Below are 20,242 nucleotides of genomic sequence, written 5' to 3' on the forward strand. Positions count from 1 at the left end.
CAGAGCCTGGGCTCCAGGGCCAGGAGCAGGATCAGCCCAGGAGCCCTGGGTCCCCAGCACAGGCAGGGTCCGGGGCCAGGCCCTGCTCCCCAAACCAGCCAGCCACACACAGACAGGAGCGCCGAGGGTCCCTGCTTCTCCATTTATTATCAAGCAGCCTTCGTTTAAAAAATAAAAACAGCAACCGAAAAGCGCGTGCGGGGCCCGACCCTGGGCCAGCTCCCGCTGATTCGAGTCGTAGTTTGGTTTCTTTACACTAGAGAAGTTCAAGTAGCCGAGATTTCAAGTTCACCATAAGGCACTTTAAAGCCAGGCCAGGCCCCCCGCCCCGCCCCCGGCAAAGGGCTGACACTGATGGCAGACAGCACTGGGGGCTAGGAGGGGGGAGAAATATATTACATCATCTCTTTAAATATAGATAAACTCTGATTTGGGGCTAATACTCCCCGGGTGCTCCGGGGGCTGGGGGGCGCTGCTGCCAGGGCAGACGGGAATGTGCAAACAGCAGAGACGCCCCTGGGGGGAGGAAAGCCGCAGCTCTGAGGTGGCCCCTGGGGCTCATCTGCCTCCGCGGGAGGGTATGGGCCCCCAGCCCACAGAACGGGCCCCCCTCCCCTTCCCGGGCAAACTTGCCCAAATAGTGCAACCAGAGAAAGCAGCGAGGAGTGCAGGGGCGAGTGAGGCCCGCGGGGGGTGGGGGCCTCCTCAGTTAAGGCATGGAGGTGCGCAGGGCACCCTAGATTTGCATTTCCCTGCAGTGGACAGCTGTGGGCAGGGGGCTCTAAATGACACTGACCCACAGTCCAATTCCACAAGCTATTTACAAGGGGGGAGGGCTGAGAAAGCCAGTGGGCGCTGGGGGACACCAGCTCTGCCCCAGGGCACTAAGTGCTATTCCTCCGCCCAGCCGGTAAATAGAAACATACAGCTTTAAAAACCAGGGGCTGGCGCATGCGCGGGGGTGCGGGGGGGGGGGCAGCACAGCTCCTCCCAGGGCATCGCTACGTGACCCCCACATCCCCAGGCCCTGCAGGGCCCTAGGCACGCATGGCGCCTGAGCCAGCCAGCCCCACAGGAGGGGGGAGCGTGAAGTCCCCACCCTGCAGAGCCAGCTCCGTGGGGTGCAGGGCCAGCCACAGCACCAGGGAGGCCACCAGGTGGCGCCCCGTGGCCAGCTGTCAGGGCGGCCCGGCACCCAGTGCTGGGGGTGCAACCAGGCCTGGCACACGGAGGGTTAAACACACCTGATTCATACAGGGAAGGGGCACCTGGTACAAACTGGCTCCAGGTACAGCCTGTCCCACCCGTGGGGCTGGTGGCTCCCTGCCAGCTGGGGCGGTGTGGACATGCTGCCCCCCCACCCAGCTCTGAGCACCAGCCAGCAGGGAGGGGCTGTGAGCTGGCGGAACCGAGAGCTCCCTTCTCATCCCCCCTTGGGCAGCTCAGGCACACCAGCCAGCACCTGGCACTGCCCCCCAGGCTGTGGGAGGGGCAGGGCGAGGCCCCCCCCAGCATTTCATTGTGCAAATCCGCCAGGGGGAGTTTCCCCCTTTGCATAATTCAGAACAAACAGCGACGGGAAAAACAGGAACAGAAACTTGCGTCGTCAAGTGAGAGACAGTTTGTGTGGGGAATAGCTTCCCGCCCAGGGAGCAGGGTCAGGCTGCAGCCCCGCCCCAACCTGGGAACAGAACCCAGGAGTCCTGGCCCCCAGACCCCTGCTCTAACCCCCCAGACCCCTGCTCTAACCCCCCAGACCCCACTCCCCTCCCAGACCTGGGGACAGGACTGAGAAGTCCTGACTCCCAGCCCCCACATTCTAACTCACCAGACCCCACTCCCCTCCCAGAACCAGGGATAGAACCCAGGAGTCCTGACTCCCAGCCCCCGCATTCTAACCCACCAGACCCCACTCCCCTCCCAGAACCAGGGATAGAACCCAGGAGTCCTGGCTCCCAGCGCCCCCCCCCTTCTAACCCACCAGATGTCACTCCCCTCCCAAAGCCGAGGACAGGACCCAGGAGTCCTGGCTCCCAGACCCACCTACTCTAACCCACCAGTCCCCCTCCCCTCCCAGAACCCAGGAGTCTTGATTCCCAGTCCTCTGCCAGCTCTTTGAAGAGCGGTGAGACACGAGGAGAAGAGGCCCAGCCTGCAGCCCCTGCTCCAGGGGAGCTGGGATGTACTCCCTGGGCAGCCCTGCCTACCGCCCCCCCACAAGACCCACATGCCTGAAAGCCCCAGACGGTCCTTATTGCTTCTTGTGCCCACTCCCAGCAGGGGCAGGGTCCGTGTGCTCCAGCTGGGGGCGCCGTGATGCACTATCCCCAGGGGGTGCGGGGCCTCCGCCCCGCCCAGCCCCCGCTCACCCCACTCCCTGCCCCGCAGCGGCCCCCCACCAGGGCAGGGCAGCACCCGCCATGGGGACAGCGCCTGGGGCGGGGCCCTACGCTGTCTCCACGGGGACGGCCCCGTCCAGCTGCGGCCCCTCCTCCCCCTCCTCCTCCTCCTCGTCCTCGTTGGGCGGGGGGGCGCGGGCCGGGTCCCAGAAGCGGGCCAGCGAGAGGCGCAGGCTCTCCAGGCGCCCGTTGGACAGGTCAAGGCCCGGGGGGCCGGCGGGCGGCGGGGGGGGCTCCTCGCGCCGGCGCCGGCGCGTCCGCACCTCCAGGCAGTTCTGGCCCTTGAGGTGGCGCTGCAGGTGGTCGTCCTTGGCGAAGGCCTTGTGGCAGAGGTAGCACTCGTAGGGCCGGGCGCCCGTGTGCAGGTGCATGTGGTTCTTCAGGTCGTAGCTGTGCAGGAAGCGGGCGCTGCAGTGCTGGCAGGAGTAGGGCCGCTCGCCCGTGTGCTTCCTCATGTGGATCTTCAGCTTGTCGTTCCTGCGGGGGGCGGGGGGGAGCCGTGAGCGGGGGGTGAGGGCAGGGGCCGCCCGTCGGCGGGGGCAGCCACTCTGGGCCGGGGGCAGGCTCACACGAAAACGGCCCCTACTCCCCCGGCACAGAGCTGCTCCCTGCCCCGCCAGCGCACACCGCCATTGTCCCAGCTGGGCGCCGTCATCCCTCCCCTGGCATGGGGACGTAAGAAGGGCCCTACGGGGTCAGACCAAGGGTCCATCTAGCCCAGTAGCCTGTTTTCTGGCAGTGGCCAGTGCCAGGTGCCCCAGAGGGAATGAACAGAACAGGGACTCATCCAGTGATCCATCCCGTCAGCCACTCCCAGCTTCTGGCAAACAGAGGCTAGTGACCCCATTCCTGCCCATCCTGGCTAACAGCCATCGAGGGACCAATCCTCCATGAACTGATCTAGTTCTTTTTGGAACCCTGTTATGGTCTCAGCCCTCACAACATCCCCTGGCAAGGAGTTCCAGAGGTTGACACTGCATTGTGTGAAAAAATACTTCCTTTGGTTTGTTTTAGACCTGCTGCCTATTCATTTCACTTAGCGTCCCCTCGTTCTTGTGTTACGAGAAGGAGTAAATAACACGTCCTTATTTACTTTCTCCACAGCAGTCATGATTTTATAGACCTCTATCGTGTCCCCCCTTAGTCGTGAAGCAGGGGTGCGCGTGGGGAAATCTGCAGGCAAAGCGGGGGGCAGGGGTGCACAGGAGGGAAACCTCCAGGGGGAAGTAGGGGGTGCCGAGGGCACAGCCGTGCACTCACCAGGTGAAGCGGGGGCTCTGGGGGAACTCGGTGGGCGAAGCGGGGATGCAGGGGGCACTCACCGGGCGAAGCGGGGGCGCTGGGGGGACTCGGTGGGCGAAGCGGGGATGCAGGGGGCACTCACCGGGTGAAGCGGACGCCACACACCTCACAGGCGAAGGGCTTCTCGCCAGTGTGGGTGCGCATGTGCCGGGGCAGCTTGCCCGCACCGTGGATGACCTTGTGGCAGACGGGGCACTCCTGGGGCATCTGGGAGCGACGCTTGCGCACCAGCTTGTCCGGGCTGTCCAGGCCGGGGGCCAAGGGCTCCTGCTGCAGGGAGCTCAGGTAGGCCATGAGGTCAGGGTCAATGGGGTCCTCGTCAGAGCCAGCGTCCTCGGGGGACAGGGCTGGCTGGTAGGGGTAGGGATACGGGTAGGGGTAGGGGTGCGGGGGCAGCTCCTCCTCCTCAGCCGCCTCGTAGCCCTCGTAGGGCTGGGCCAGGCCCTCGGGCGCCGGGGGCAGCAGGGGAGAGGGCTCCCGAGGCTCGGGCAAGGGGCTGCCGGGGCCCGGCTCCTCAGCGTGGTGATTGAGCCGGGAGGATCGGGCCTGCAGGAACTTGCGGGTCTTCTTGCTGCGGCGGGGGGCCGGGCGGGCAGGGAGCAGGGTGGCCCCGGGCCCGTCCGGCAGGGCGGCGAAGGCCTCCAGGTAGCGGCGCGCCCGCTCGCAGTCCCCGTCGTCGGGCCCGGGCGCCTCCCGCCCGCTGCCCTGCAGGATCTCCACGCAGGCGGCGATGACGCAGGGGATCTCCAGCAGCTGGGCGGCCTGCAGCACCTCGCCCATGTTGGCGCTGCTGATGGTGAGCGTGGCCGTGTAGGCGAACTCCAGCAGCGCGCCCAGCGCCTCGGGCCCCACGAAGTCCAGCTCGCAGACCTCCTGCCCCGCGCCGGGCCCCGGCCCCGCGAACAGCTTCTTGAAGTAGCGGCTGCAGCCAGCCAGCACGGCCCGGTGGGTGCGGTACTCCAGCCCCCGCGTCTTGATGGTCACGTCGCACAGCACCCCCAGCTGGCGCTGCTCGTTCAGGCTGCTCAGCAACTCGCTGCTGTGGTCCGGGAAGGGGATGCCGATCAGGTCATCCTCGGGGCTCCCCATCCTCCTCACCTGCGGGCGGAGACAGGGCCTGGTCAGAGCCTTGCGCCCCCGCGCTCCCCGCAGCACCAGCCTCGGCTTCTGCGAGTCTGGGCCGGGGGGCAGCGAAGGCAGCTCCCACGCTGGGACTAGCCCTGCCCCGAGCCAGGCCCTACAGGGGGCTAGGCCCCCTCCCCAGAGCGTCAACACTCAAGCCCCAGGGATAACCCCCTCCACTGCCCCAGGGAGCAGCCAGGGCCCCCAGCCCTACAGGGCCCCGGGGGAGGGAAGCAGCCCACAGGGCCGCATGGAAGTGGGAGGGAGCAGCCACTCAAAGGAAACTTCTGTGGTGAGAGCGTTAGGTGGCTGGCTCCGCCATCGATGGAGGAAACCCCCCCGCCCCGGAGCGGTGCCAATGCCGGTGTGCAGAGGGGGAGTGGGCGTGCAGCCCCCCAGCACAGCAGATTCCTAGAAGAGATAACGCCGGCACCTCGCTCCCACGGCACCGATAAAATCTGCCCCGAGGAGCTCAGACTGACGCCAACCGGGCGGGGGGAGCAGTACTTGCGGGACCCCTAAGCAGAGGCAACGTCTGGTGCTGGGAAGGTGCACCTGAAATTCAGCGGCTCCTTGCCCCCCATCTCAAAGGTGTCAGCAGCCCCCCCCTGCCCCACAGGGCAGGGTTCACTGGCAGACCCACTGAGCTGGGGACCCGTCTGCACTAGAGCCAGATGCTGCTAGGGCTCCCTATCCCCAGCAGGTACCAGCTGCCTCCCAGAGCCGGGGAGGGGGAGAGAAGTCTGTGCAGGAGGCCAGAGCTGGGGAGGGGGGCACAGGGAGCAGGGCAGGGGACGCACCTACACCCAGGGCTTAGATTCACGCCTGGGCAAAGGCCCCCTGCCAGGAACCGGGGCTTCGTCTTCCCCCGCAGCCCAGACACAGCCGCAGCACCCGCTCGCCGCCCCCCTCGGTACGACCACACCAAAGGGGGAAATCTCAGCACGCCGCATTTGAATTAGCACCCGGCGCAGGCGGCTTCCTGAGCCGCCACTCACAGCCCCCCAGCGCCCAGCCCTGAGACCTCCCCTGGCACGCACCAGCTCCCCACGTGGGCATGAGACATGGGCACAGGGCCCCAACCTCGCCACCAAGCCCCTAATGGGGCAGATGCCCCCATCCCCAGGGCACACACGGGCCCTGTGCTGGCAGCCCCAGCAGAGGCCAAGCGGACTGGCCTCTCTCTGCCCCAGACAGTGAGGGCACCGGGGGTGGGCAGGGGAGCGTGTCCAGCTGCACTGGCGCCGAGCAAGGGTCCCCTGGGCTCCCAGCCAAGTGAAGGGAGCCATGGACCCTGATACAAGCCGCGCCAACCGGGCCCCTCCCCCCCCAAAGCTGAGGGCAGCATTGCCATGGAGACCAACCCCCCTCCCCATCTGGGACATGGGGCTGGGCTTTGTCTGGGGCAGTACCAGCCCCCCCACAAGGCCCAGCCCAGCCTCACCCCACCGCACCCCCCTGCCCCAGCCGCATTACAGCCCCTAAGAGATCCGAGGCCCAGTGACATCACGAGCTCTGAGAGCCCCGGGCCTGCCAGGGAGCCAAACAGTGCGGGGGCAGCTGGGACTTAGCCAGAGCCAGGGATAGAACCCAGGAGTCCTGGCACCCACTGCCCGCCTCTCACCACCAGAGACTGCTGCCGCTGCCAGGGGAGCCTGCGCCCGCGCTCCCCACTCCGAGCTGGTGAGAGGGGCCAAGTGGCGCAGGAGGAGCGCCCAGCGCCGGGGTAGGGCAGGACCCACGGCCGCGGGCGGCTGGGCTGGGGGCAGAGCGTAGCGAGGAATGAGGGTGAGTGAGGGGCCCCTCCCTGTCCCCAGCTGTGCGGGAAGGCAGGGGACATGCCCCCTCTTGCCCAGCTGGGGGAGGTGTGGACGGCAGCCCCATGGCAAACAGGCCCTGCCCCCCACGGCCGCTCCCTGTGCTTGGGTGCCAGCCAGCTGGGGCTGCCTCCCGGTGCAGGGAGGTGGGAACAGCGCTGCCCCTCCCCTCTCTGCCAAGCAGGATCCACCGGCAGGGCAGGCAGCAGCCTCCAAGTCAAGCAGGCGCCCGGGAAGGAGGCCGCGTCAGGGCCAGTGGGGCGAAGCAGAGCCGGGCTGAAACCCCATCTCCAGGGTTTGGTCCAAGCCCCTGCCCAGATGCCCACACAAGGGACCTGCCAGCTACGCAGACCCTGCTGCCCCGCAGCACCCAGCCCTCCTGCCACGGGGCACTTTGCCTCTCCCATCTCTGGTGATGCTCCGCTCTGGGCTCAGCCCCACCCCGGCCACAGCAAGGAGCCCCCACTGCCGGGGGATGGGGGCCGAGGCAAGGGCTCCTGCTAGCTGGTGCTCGCCCCTGTTCAGCGCCTGGGGAGCGGGGCTACTGGATGGGAGGGGGGCAGGGACTGGTCCGTGGTCACACAGCAAGCCGGGAAGGGAACCCAGGAGTCCTGGCTCCCAGCCCCACTCACTCTAACTCACCAGACCCCACTCCCCCCCCCCCGAGCTGGGGACAGAACCCAGGAGTCCTGGCTCCTAGCACTGGGGTTGAGCACTAGGCCAGGCCTTCTCCCAGCAGCCTCTCTCTCAGAGGGTGCAAGCCGGGCTGGATGAGAGGGAGCAGATTAGCACGGATTAACCCATCCCACCCCTCAGAGCAGACAAGCCGTGACAAAACCCCAATCAGATTAGGAAGGAGATTAGCAGGGGGGATTAGCGGGCAGGAGATTTCACACACAGCAGATCAGCCCCAGTGAGCGGAGGGCACTGGAGTAGTTGGGGGACACCCCCCCCCCACAGAGGTAGGAGATCCTCAGGGAGCCCCTCACCCCAGGCCAGAGGCACAGGCTGTCCCAGGGCCGGGGGGCTCTCAAGGCAGGGACTGTGTCCCCAGAACCCAGCACAACAGGTGCTGCCGTGACACAAAGCACTGGCCCAGATGGGGACCCAGCCAGCCCTGGGACAGGGGCGCTGAGCTGGGGATACCCGAGCATCTGCCAAGGGCAGAGGGGGAAGCAGAAAGATTGTCAGGAGGGAGGGGCACTGGCAGAACGGGGAGGGGGCAGACCCGGGAGAGGAGGCAGCTCCAGGCTGGGAGGGAGGGGCACTGGCAGAGCTGGGGGGCAGGCCTGGGCTGGCAGTGAGGGGCACCGGCAGAGCGGGGGTGGGGGTGCCTGGAATAGCAGGGGGCTCTGGGCAGAGCGGGGAGGGGCGGTCTGGGATGGCAGGGGGCTCTGGGGGGCGGTCTGGGATTGCCATTTCTCATTCTAGCAGGCCCAGCGCACAGGAATCCAGCCCCTACATATTGTTTTGCTCCCTGTGTCCTGCAGCACCAGGGAGCTGGGGCCAGCCAGAGCCGCCCGAACCCAAACACATGCACGGGAGAGGGGCGCCCGGCCTGGCCCTTCACGCTCCGCAGCTCTTCCTGTTCCCAGGGCAGCACCAGATTGCCTGGCAGCTAATGGCCAGGGGGGTGACACATCCCCCCCCCGCCAATACATCCAAATGGCCCAGGTCCCTGCTGGGAAAATTCCACAGCAGCTCAGGGGCCACATGCAGGGGGACGGGGCCCCTCGCACCGACCTGGGCAGGCCCCCTGGGGCTCCACATTCTGGGCCCCTTGCACCGATGCCCCCACAGAGCCTTGCCCCCTTCCCCAACTGTGCTCCCCCCCCCGACCCGCTCCCAACAGGGCTGATGGCTTGGTGCAGCGAGAGCTAACTGAGAACCCCAGCGTTTCGCTCTCGATTCCCCTGCCGGAGTCAGATCCGCCCCCACCCCCCCACGTCTCTCGCAGTTTCACAGCTCCTGCCCCCACCCGGGTGCAGCTCTCCCTGCGGGTGCGAGAGAGAGGCCCCCATGCCAACGGCGCTTCCCACCCTGCTGCTGCGCCCAGCCAGAGCTGCCAGGCCCCGCAGCCAGCACCTCGCCGCTCCCTTTCTCCAGCCCCGGCGGGACCCCTGCTAGAGCCCTTTGGGCAACTCCTCAGGTGGCACCAGCCCCCCAGGGGCGCCCCCCACTGCCCGGCATGCCCCAGACCAGGCCCCAGCTCAGCCGGCTTGGGGGCCCCTACATCACAAGTGGGAATCCCCAGCCATTAACCTGCAACCTCTTGGGCGCAGAGGAGAGGGAGGCGAGGAGCAGCGTGCCCCATGCCACAGCTCAGCGTGGGGCCTACCCTGGGGTCACTGCGCCCGACACAGCAACGGGGGGGGCCCGTGGCCCAGCTGAGCTAGGCAGTGGAGCGTCAGCTGCCTCGTAACCCCCTGGCCTGGCAGATGGGCAACGGTCGGCACACAGACCGGATGGCACTGCCAAGGGGCAGGCCCGTCCCAGTGGCGGGCGGGCGGGCGGACTTTCCATCACACCCACTGCCTGTTACTGCCCCCCCCCCAGTGCATCCTCCCCACAGGAGCAGCTCTGCATGTGGAGCCGGAGTTACCATCGAGCCAGATGAGAGCGATAAGCGACGCGGCGGCAGGGGGGGGCAGGTGTGTGGGTGCAGAGCGCAGCCCGGAAATGGAGAGCGGCCGCACGGCGCAGCCCCCGCCCCGTGGAGCAGCCAGGCCCCAGGGCTCTGACCCCACGACCCCCCGGCCAGCCCCTTCAGAGACGGTTCCCCAACCCCTCCCACAGGGGTGGGGGGGTGAACCTGGGCTCGGCGCAGGGAACCACCCCCCGCAGCTGCGAGAAAACAGCAAGTCCCCCACCCCCATTCTTCTGGGCCAGGAGCCACAGCGCCTCCCCAGCCCCGCTGGGCCAAGCTGTGAGCAGGTGGGGCTCCAGCCCCACCCAGCCTTGCTGCAGAGCACAGCCTGGCCTGCGCCGGGGTACGGCGGGTCACGCACGGGCAGGGATCCTGCAACCCAACCCAGACCAGAGACGCTCGTTAGGATCCCAAAGATGGGGAGGAGCGGGGGGCCTACGTCTCACCCCCTCCCCTGGTTTACCCAGTGCTCCCCCCCCAGCCCCCAGCTCAGGCCCATCCGCAGCACCCAGGCCCTTCCCCTGCCGTGACTCATCCACAGCCCCGGCTGGGCGCTTGGGGACAGGGCTCACCCGCGACTCAGCCCTGCAGCGCCCAGCACCACGGGCCCAGCACAGAGCGGGGCCTGCAGGAGCCGACGGTGCCCCGAACCAAGCCAAGGCGGCACCCTCGCTCTCCCCCAGGCCAGCCACGGAGCAGGCGCGGGGGGACCCCCTGCTCCCAGCACAGCGGCTGGGCCTGCAGCCGCGGGGCCGGGCAGGGCGCCTGGAAGCTGCGTCAGCTCCCGGGGCCAGGCCTGGGCCCAGGGTGAGCTCACTCTTTCCAGCGCAGTGCAGCCAGCTCTGGCACCGGAAAGCAGAGCCAGTGCCGGTAAGGGGGGCCTGTTCCCAATCGCTGCGGTGAGCCGGGGCCGAGGCAGCGCGGCTCCCCACGCCCACGGCTCCTCTCCGAGCTGCCGCATCGCCTCGCAGGGGCCCAGCAGTCCCACCGAGCGGGGGCGGCTGTCTCCCCAGGCCCCAACAGGCCCTGGCCGTCTCCCCTGGTAACAGGGCCACAGCCCCTGCGGGGAACAATGCAATCCCCAGCGGGTCAGCCTGACACCATGTGCCCGGCAGGCTGGGCCCCGCGCAGAGGCCAGCTCCGCCCCGCCCCGTGTGTCAGCAACGCAGGAGGAGCCCTTGTGCAACTTTATTAGTTACCTGCCCTGCTTCACCTGGCAACCAGGTGGTTCCCAGGGAACGAGCCGCAGCCCGGGCCAGAGCCCTGCCCCTGGCACCGCGCGGGCCTGGGTGCCACCTGGCAAGGGCACAGCCCAACTGCTCGGCTCCTTCTTGCTCTCACGGCCCTTGGTGCGAGGGGCAGGTGGCGGGAGCCGGGTCCTGGGAAACCCTCTCTGCGGGGCTGCCTCAAGCCCCTGCAGTTCCAGCTGGAGACGCTACATCCAGCGCAGAACTGGGCAGCATTGCCGTGCGTTATTCAACAGCCACCACACCCCACCCCAGAGGCAGCTGCCTCTCAGCATCAGGCGAGGGATCGCTGGGCACCTCAGAACCAGCAGCTGCCGTCCCCACAGTCACGCCTCAGAGCCTGTGTCAGACGCAACAGCAGCCGCCCCATCCAGCTGCCCCCGCGGGGCCCCATGGGGGGCAAACCCCCGAGGTACTGGCAAGCACTGCCCAGCACGAGGCTGGATGGGACCCTGCTCCAGCCACTGGGGCAATCCAGAGAACCCGCTGCCCTTCACCATCATCCACCCCAGCACCAGCCTCCTTCAGAGCCCTTCCTTCGAGCCCCACTCCCTCCTCCCCGGGGGCAGGATTGGGGTCGGGCTGCTGGCCGGGGCCCCATGGCAATGGTGATTTAACCCACAACCGGTGGGACCCTGGGGGGGAACCAAATGCCCTGCTGCTAGGGGAACATGCAGGGACCGGAGAGCACCCAGCCCCTCAGCCTCAGCGGCTGTAACTGTTCAGGTTACACCGGAGCCAGGGGCCCCGGGTGAGGGACGCTCTCGAGGGACTTCACAGCTGCACTGGGAAATGTGAGTCACGGGGCAGGTGAGAGCAGCTCTAACCACTGGGACGTATTTCCCTCCCACCCATCCCCAGAGCCGGGAGAGAACCCAGGAGTCCTGGCTCCCAGCCCCCCTGCTCTAACCCCCCAGACCCCACTCCCCTCCCCGAGCCGGGGAGAGAACCCAGGAGTCCCGGCTCCCAGCCCCCCCTGCTCTAACCCCCCAGACCCCACTCCTCTCCCCGAGCCGGGGAGAGAACCCAGGAGTCCCGGCTCCCAGCTCCCCCTGCTCTAACCCCCCAGACCCCACTCCTCTCCCCGGCTCGGGGAGAGAACCCAGGAGTCCTGGCTCCCAGACCCCCTGCTCTAACCCCCCAGACCCCACTCCCCTCCCCGAGCCGCGGAGAGAACCCAGGAGTCCTGGCTCCCAGCCCCCCCTGCTCTAACCCCCCAGACCCCACTCCCCTCCCCGAGCCGGGGAGAGAACCCAGGAGTCCCGGCTCCCAGCCCCCCCTGCTCTAACCCCCCAGACCCCACTCCTCTCCCCGGCTCGGGGAGAGAACCCAGGAGTCCTGGCTCCCAGACCCCCTGCTCTAACCCCCCAGACCCCACTCCCCTCCCCGAGCCAGGGAGAGAACCCAGGAGTCCTGGCTCCCAGCCCCCCTGCTCTAACCCCCCAGACCCCACTCCCCTCCCCGAGCCGGGGAGAGAACCCAGGAGTCCTGGCTCCCAGCCCCCCTGCCCTAGCCCTGAGACACCGCTCTCTCCTTAGCAGGACAATTTCCTCTTTAGTGCAGGGTCCGTCCCAGCGTCTTTGGGGTGGGGGAAGGGGGGGGGTCTCACACATCCTGCTGTGGGCTAGGAAGCTGCCCTATTGAATTGCGGCCCCCCCCCGCCCCCGCCTCAGATATGCCCTCGAAGAGCCGCAAAATGGGCCCCTCCGCAGCATTTTCCTGAGCCCAGTTGGAGCAGCTCACGCCCCCTGGCTGGCTTGCCGGTCCGGGCTGCCCTCCTCACGGCCCACCGCGGGCCGGCCCAGTGGGAACCAAACCCACGAAGAGCCAGGCACAGAGCAGGCAATCGCCCCAACTCCCGGTAGGGTCTGGCCGCTGGCTCGGCTACCCCTAGCTGGCCCCGAGCACTGCCAGTACCCGGGCCTGGCCCTGCGGGGCTGCCCCACTGGGGGAAGGGGAGCATCTAAAGGGGGAAAACCAGGTAAGACAGAGCCCCCCCCAGGGGAGCTCCAGCCAAGAGAAGGGGGACACAGCCAGCGTCTCGCTGCCGAGATCAGAGGTCACCCCCCCCACCCGAGCCAGCCCCATGACCGGGGGGCTGCCATGCCAGCATCTGGCGGCGGTGGGGCCCCGTCGTGCATGCAGGCAGGGGGATGGGGGCTGAGCGGGTGTTGCTCTTTGAAAAACAACGAACACACAAGAAAGGAAATGGTTTTAAACACGGAGGAAAACAAAACCCACCCACCCCATGGCGGGGGGGGGGCATGGAGCCCCATGGTGGCGGGGGGGGGAGGGGAGTTGTGTGACACACCCCCCCCATTCTGTGCAGCGCGCTGTCAAGCTGCCGGCAGGAGCCAATTGTGCGTCGACCTCCAAGTTCAACTGCATCCATCACCGCACCACCCTGCCAGGTGGCAGCTGGAGCAGAGCGGCGGGACCACGGACCCCCCCCCACAGGGCACAGCAGCGGGACCACAGACCCCCCCCCAGGGCACAGTGATGGGACCATGGACCCCCCCCACACACACACACAGCACAGCGTCAGGACCACGGGCCTCCCTCCCCCCACAGGACACAGCATCGGGACCACGGACCCCACACACACACACAGGGCTCAGCGATGGGGCCACGGACCCCTCCCAGGGCACAGCAGTGGGACCACGGACCCCCACACACACACACACAGAGCAAAGCCGCGGGGTCACCCCCAGCCCCAGCAGGGAATGGTGTTCCCGGGGAGAACTCACGCCTTTCCCTGCTCCTCTAATGGGCCGGGGCGGTGTGTGGGACGCGCGGTCCCTGCAGACACCTGCCACTGCCCCAAGGAGCCAGGGCAACCCCCCACCCCCACCAGGCCGGGCCAGACACATCCTGCCTGGGTCAGATGCCAGAGCAATCCCACCCCAGGCCCAGTGCCAAGGAAGGGGGAACCCCGTCACCCCCACGGCCATGCCTGTTGTCTAGCAGGCTGCAGGGGAGGCCAGGCAGCAAGGCCCCCTGGAGCCAGGCCCCCAATGCATGTTAAACCCCAGCCCACCCCCAAATGCAGGGCTCAGGCGAGAGGCACCCAAGGGGGGCAGAGCCAGCGAGAAGACCAGGCTGATCCAGGACTGACGCTCACCCTCCCGGTGCCTCCAGCCACCCATCACCCAGGCAGAGCCAGGGCATCAGGAGCAGGCCCCTAGATGTGGGGCAGCTCCACAAGTGGGGGACACCCAACCCCTCAGATCCAGCACCAACCCCACCATAGCGCCCGGGGCCTCCACTCTGCTCCACGGTGCCCAACAGAGAGACTAGGTGGCCCGGCTCCCCCAGAGCCTGCAAACTCCCCCACTGCCAACAGGGCCTGCCCAACCCCGACTCCCCCAGGGCCTGCAAACTGCCCCGTCCCCCCAGGGCTAGCCTGTCTCCTGCTCCCCCAGAGCCTGCAAACTCCCCCCGTGCCAACAGGGCCTGCCCAACCCCGACTCCCCCAGGGCCTGCACACATCCCCCCACAGGGCCAATCTGTCTCCGGCTCCCCCAGAGCCAACCTGCCCCCAACTGCCCCATGGCCTGCACACTGCCCCCCCGCCACCCTTCCCACACACACACACGGCCAACCTGTCTCCAGCTCCCCCATGGCCCCCAAACCACACACACATCCAGAGCCAGCCTGCCCCCAGCTCCTCCAGGGCCTGCAACTCCCCCGGCCCCTGGCCAACAGGGCCAGCCCAACCCAGGCTCCCCCAGGACCTGCATCCCCAACCCCTTGGGCCTGTGTTACCCCCCACCCCCAGGCAGGGCTGTCCCAACCCCATCTCCCCCAGGCCTATGCTGCCCCCCCCCACCCGCCGGGCTGGCCTAGTGTAGCTGGGTCCCAAGCGCCGAGGGTCTCCCCACGTTGAGCAGGTGGGTCCAGCTCACTGCCTCAGTCCCACTCCAGCCTATGGGGACCCCTTCGGGCTGGCAGCCCCGGGACAGCACATCCAGCCCCCGGCAGAGAAAGGGATCGTCCCGCACCGGAACCCAGCACCCCACAGAGCATGCACGGCGGCCAGAGGGGGCAGGGACAGCCTGACACTAGGCCACCGGGCTGAGACCTGGGGCACCTGGCTCCCGTTCCCAGCCCTGCCATAGCCTCTCGCTGGGACCCCAAGCCAGTCCCGCCTCTCTCAGGCCTTGGCTCCCAACTGGCCCTTCCCTCCCAGGCAAGCAGCTGCAGACCGAGGCTGTTCGGGATTGTGAGGCTCAGACCCGCCGGGAGGAAGCCAGGGCACAGCCCCCCCCCCCCCCCCCCCGCAAGGGGCACCTGCCATACTAGCAGGGGGGCAAGATGTCAGCATCCCCTTCCCACAACACACAGCCCCCCAGAGCCTCCCTACCCCAAAGCCATGGGGGCACGGAGCTCCCAGGGGAGAGCGCCCCCCAGACAATCCCAGCACCGCCTGGCGCCTGCCAAGCGGGCACAGCCAGGGCACAGACGGACGCCTGGCTCCGCTCGCCCCTGCGGGTGCTGCCAAGCCCACTCCTCCGCTCCCCGCCAACCGTGCCAGCGCATCCCCCACGCCCATGGCCCCTCACCTTCGGCTGCGTCCCTGCGCGGCTAGCTCTCGGCAGGGCGGCTGGGCTCCGTGTGAACCTGGCCCCGCTCCCCGCTCACACTTCAGCTCCCATCCCACCTCAAAAGGAGTCGACGCCCACACCCCAGGTCACGCACCTCCCAGCCCCGCTCCCCAGAACACACACGGCATTAACCCTTTGGCAGCGGGCCGCAGCGCCAGGGGCCCTGCCCGCCACAGGGGGGACAGCCCCCCCGGCCCCGAAAGAGAGGAAATTCCCAGCACACCAGGCCAACACGTCAGAGCACCCGGGGTGAGGCACAGCCGGGGGAACCCCCTCCCCACATGCCAGACCCTGTGGGGATGGGAACAGGGGGTGCAGAGGCCAATCACATGGGGAAGGGGGCTCAGGGCTGCCCCCAGCCCAGCCATGGGGGTGGTGTTCCCCCCAGGTCCCCTGCTCCAGCCCCCCACTGCCATCCTAATGGGGGCCCTGCTGCCTGTGGGATAAGGCTCCACTTGCTGGCTTAGCTGCAGCCCCCGCGTCCCTGCCAGCTCAGCCCCCCGGGAGCCCCTGGGGTGGGGTGCGCTGCCCGGCCCAGCAGGGAGCCTCAGCGGCTGGCGGCTGTGCTCGGATGGCTCCAACCCTGGGCTCGCCCCAGGGCGCAGGGCTGCACCACCACCAGAGCCAGGCTCTGCGCTGCGTGCCGTGACCTGCCCAGCCGGCCGGCCCCAGGAGCCAGCCCAGCCTCCTAGCCCCAGAGGGACCTGGCCCCGCATGCCAGAGAAAGACTGGGGCCGGCAGCTTGGTTGCCCCCAGTGCCCCGGGGGTGGGGGGCAGACAACCTGTGTCTGCCTGCAGGCCCCCAGCTCCCGTGTGCATGGCAGGAAGGTGCTGGAGAGCGTCTAGGCCATGGGGGGCTCCAGCATGCCCCCCTTGGGGCTGTGTTCAGGATGAGCAGCACCCCCGGGTGCTCAGCAAGCTCCCACCAGCACCCCGCCAGGGGAGCCTGGCCAAGCACCGCCGTGTAGGGCAGGGAGTGAGACAGGCTCCTGGCAGAGCTGGCCAAGCCGCACAGCCAGCTAGTGGCCCAAGTTCCCAGGCAGGGCATGGGGCAGGGGCCGTGCGCAGGTTGTATCTCGCACGCTGTTCCTGCCCTGAGCAGCTGGGCCAGACCCAGACCCCCACCAGGACCCAGGTTCCCCTTTGCTGAGCTTCACTCCTTCCTTCTCCTATGCGTCAGAGGTGACGCCCCGGGGCTGGTGGGGGCCAGCCCCCTCCCACTGATCTGCACCCACTGTGACGAGCAGGGAGTGGGGAGGATTGACCTGGGGATGTCGCAGGGGAGTTTTCCTGGACTGTCTGCATTGGGGATGGAATGGCATGGGGGGCTTCGCTGGAGGGATGATACCTGAGTCTGTAACCTGAGCCCGAGGGGGGCGGGGGGGGGACACACGCCAGGTGACACCTTTTGCCCCAGGAAGCTGGACAAAGGCTGGAGGAAGAGCTGGGGGGAGGCTGGGTGAGACGGCTGGAGGGGGTTTGAGTTTGGAGAGGTCTGGGAAAACTGAGGGAGCCCTAGGGCTGGGGTCTAAGCTTCCTGCCCCCCAGATGGACCTGACTGAGGGGTCCTGGTCTCTGTACCTACAAGCTCTGATTTGGACGGCGTCCCTGTCATCTAATAAACCTTCTGTTTTACTGGCTGGCTGAGTGTCGCAGTGAACCGCAGGAAGTGGGGGGTGCAGGACTGACTACCCCACACTCCGTGACACCCACACACTGTTGGCACTGCCCCCGGCCAGGGCGCTGGGGGCTCCAATCCCCTGGGCAGAGCCTACAGTTGCCAGCTTTGGTTGAACAGATTCCTGGAGGTTTCATCACATGACACAATCTTTAGTTCCTGGAGACTCCAGGACAATCCTGCGGGATCGGTGACCCTAGCAGAGATGTGGCTTTTCACAGTACCTCCTCCCCACCCCGCCCAAACACACCTGCCACAGCCCGCACCCCACCCACAGCGCTTGCCGGGCCCTCGCCCTGGGCAGCCCACAGCCCCGCCAGGCACACGGGCAGCAGGGGAGAGCGCTCCTGGAGCAGCCGCATCGCCCCGCTGGGCACCAGCTGTTCTGGCAACGCTGGCATCCCCAGGGGCTATGGCAGGTCGCAGGAGCAGGGGCGGGCACTCGATGCCACTGGGAACCCAGGGACCTCTGCCCCAGCACCCGCAGTCCCCAGCCTGGCTTGGTCAGGGCGGGGCAGCCGGCCCTCCCGCTGGGGGCTCTCAGAGAGAGACAGGCCACGCCAGAGGGGCGGGGTGGTGAGAGGGACCACAGGCCAGTGCCTGTTTCCCCACCCCACAGCCCCCCAGGTCCATGCTCACAACACGCCAGTCCCCAGGAACGCTCGGTCCCCTGCCCAGGAGCACTGGGGGCCCCTGGCAGCCAGAAAGGGGGAAAGGGAGCAGCAATCTAGGGCACTCAAAGGCACCCAGCCCCCCCCAGGGAGGGAGCAGAGATGCACCCAAGACCCCTCCATGGCGGTGAGTCCTTACCCACCAGGCGCTTCACAAATGCGGCCAGAGGAACATGCCGAGCGCAAATCCAGAGAACAATCGCACTGCTGCTCCGCACGGCTACAGAGCAGGGAGCCGGGGCCAGGACACTGCCCCCCATGGCACTGCTCCCCCCACCTCACTACCCCATGGCACACCGACCCCCCGTTGCCCCCCATGCCACACCGACACCCCCCCACCTCACGCCACACTGACCCCCCCCTCACTACCCCATGGCACACCGACCCCCCGCTGCCCCCATGCCACACCGACACCCCCCCACCTCACTACCTCATGCCACACTGACCCCCCACCTCACTACCCCATGGCACACCGTGCCCCCGCTGCCCCCCATGCCACACCGACACCCCCCCCACCTCACTACCCCATGCCACACCGACCCCCCGCTGCCCCCCGTGCCACACCGACACCCCCCGCTGCCCCCCGTGCCACACCGACACCCCCCCCTCACTACCCCATGGCACACCGACCCCCCATGCCACACCGACATCCCCCCACCTCACTACCTCATGCCACACTGACCCCCCACCTCACTACCCCATGGCACACCGACCCCCCACGCCACACCGACACCCCCCCACCTCACTACCCCATGCCACACTGACCCTCCCACTGCCCCCATGGCACACTGACCCCCGCCACCTCACTACTCCATGGCACATCGACCCCCACACTATTCCTCCATGCCACACTGCCCCCCAGACACACCGACACCCCCCACTATTCCTCTATGCTGCACTGACACCCTCCCACTGCCCCCCACCCTGCACTGACCCCCCAGTGTTCCTCCATGCCACGGGACCCCCTCCCATACTGCCCCCCACCACATGACCCCGCGGCGCACCCCCCCCCCATACGCTGGACCCACACCCCAGCAGGCAGGTGCAGAAGCCGAGCCCTGTGGGACGCAGCCAGGGAACATCTACAGAAGCAGCCTTGACTTTGGGGTCTCCTTCTGTGGAGGGTTTAAAGGGGCCCGGGTCCCAAAAGTGCTCTGTGCCCCTGCTGGAGTCAATGGGAGCTATGGATGTCAGGCCCCCTTAAGGCATTTGGAGGGGTGTCAGGACTGAACCCCCGCCACCCCACCCCACCATGGGGTTCTGGCTCCCGGCTGCAGCCATCTGGCAGAGCAGAACCAATAGGCGGGAGTCAGAGCATCACCTGTGCCACCCACACACAAGAGGGCAGGAGCCTTGCCCAGCCAGCCTGGCACCGAGCCCCCACCTTGGGGCAGAGTGCAGCCCCTCCCCCCAGCCCTGCCCCGGGCCTTGCAGGGTCAGTCAGAGCAGCCACTGGCCCAGGGTCCTACTGGGGGGAGCGCCAGGCCCCAGCCGCCAGCCAGGAGCGGAGCAGCCAGCCTGGGGCAGCAGAGGCTGGCTCTGGGCGCCCGGTGGGCACAGCCCCGAGAGGAAGGGCGCCAGGCACCTGCCTGCCAGCCCTCCCCGCCTGCCCTTTGCCCCCATAAAGGAGGGGAACGGCTGCAGCTGAGCCAGCCCCCCAGCCCAGGTGCGCCAGGTGCTAAGGGCAGGAGATAAGGTGGGCGAGGCGGGCAGGGAGGGGCATGGGCACAGGGAGTCGCACGCAGCCCTGAGTCAGAAGGATCCCGGTGGTGGCAAGTGAGTCACCGGGTTGTCCCACCCCCGCCCCCCAGGGGTGTCGCAACCTCCTGCTTTCAGTCACCAAAGCAAACCACAAACTGCTCCCTGTCACTGGCAGGGACGGGGCTCCGTGGGGGGCTCCGGAAGCCAGGCCAAAGCCAGGTGGACTCCAGGAAACCAACTACCAGACCCCCCCACTGCAAGCTCAGAGCCAGGCCAAGGGACCCAGGCAGGGACAGCTGCCTTCCCACTACCCCTACCGTGCCAGCCTCAGCCCAGACCCCCCCTTGTCCCCAGACGCATTCGCACTCCACAGCTGCCCCCCAATGCACCCTCGGCACCCGCCATGGCTCTGCTCCCTGCACCCCTGGCAGCCTCAGGGTGCGAGCTCCCCATCTGCCCCGAATCCCCCACCCAAGGCGGGTTACAGCTCCTTCTATGGCGGATGGATGCCCAAGGCCAACGTCAGCAGAGCCCGCAACCCAGCCGGCCTCGACACCCACAGCTCCCAGCGACGGCTGCGGGTGCCCAGTACCCCGAGGAGCAGGCCCTATTAGGACAGGTTTGTCCGTCCCACCCCCCCACCGAGACAGTTCCTCCATGCCCAGTTCCAGGGCCCTACAAGAGCCCAAGGAAGGGGACCAGTGGGCAAGGGCCAGCCCAGGTGCTGGGGAGATCTTGCCCAGCCAACTCCAGGGAAGGAGATCCATCCCTGTTATTCACCATGGGATTGGACCCGGGATGCCAGCTAGGGCTGTGCACCCCCCAACCCCCCTGAACTCCCCACACCTTTGGCCCCACCAGTGTCACTGCCAGACGCAGACAAGCAAGGCAGCACGGATCCTCAAACCTACTCCCCCTGCCCCAGCACAGGACAACTCCCCTGCCTGACCCCCGCAGGCCTCTGGCCCTGCCCCCCACAAGCAGGACGCCCCCTCAGCCCTGCCCCCCAAGTCAGACAGATCCCCTGTCTGCCTCCCCACACACAGGACACCCC

At 67.8% G+C, this 20,242-nt stretch overlaps 1 protein-coding gene across 5 annotated transcripts in view; it reads right to left on the reverse strand.

Moving 5' to 3' along the window:
• Nucleotides 1-128: 128 nt before the first annotated feature.
• Nucleotides 129-20,242, reverse strand: part of ZBTB7B (zinc finger and BTB domain containing 7B) — a 33,357-nt gene continuing 13,243 nt past the window's right edge. For 4 of the 5 annotated variants that reach the window (XM_037883388.2, XM_037883386.2, XM_037883385.2 and 1 more), the window contains exons 2-3: nt 3,784-4,799; nt 129-2,876 (exon numbers count right to left, since the gene is read on the reverse strand). In XM_037883388.2, the coding sequence (XP_037739316.1) occupies nt 2,447-2,876; nt 3,784-4,790 (1,437 nt within the window). In that variant the 5' untranslated portion in view covers nt 4,791-4,799 and the 3' untranslated portion in view covers nt 129-2,446. Of the gene's footprint in view, nt 2,877-3,783; nt 4,800-15,096; nt 15,201-20,242 lie in introns of those variants that run through there. The other variant, XM_043535135.1, reaches the window with a different exon arrangement.

Source organism: Chelonia mydas, chromosome 24 (assembly GCF_015237465.2).
Source record: "Chelonia mydas isolate rCheMyd1 chromosome 24, rCheMyd1.pri.v2, whole genome shotgun sequence".
NCBI classification, from domain to species: Eukaryota; Metazoa; Chordata; order Testudines; family Cheloniidae; genus Chelonia; species Chelonia mydas.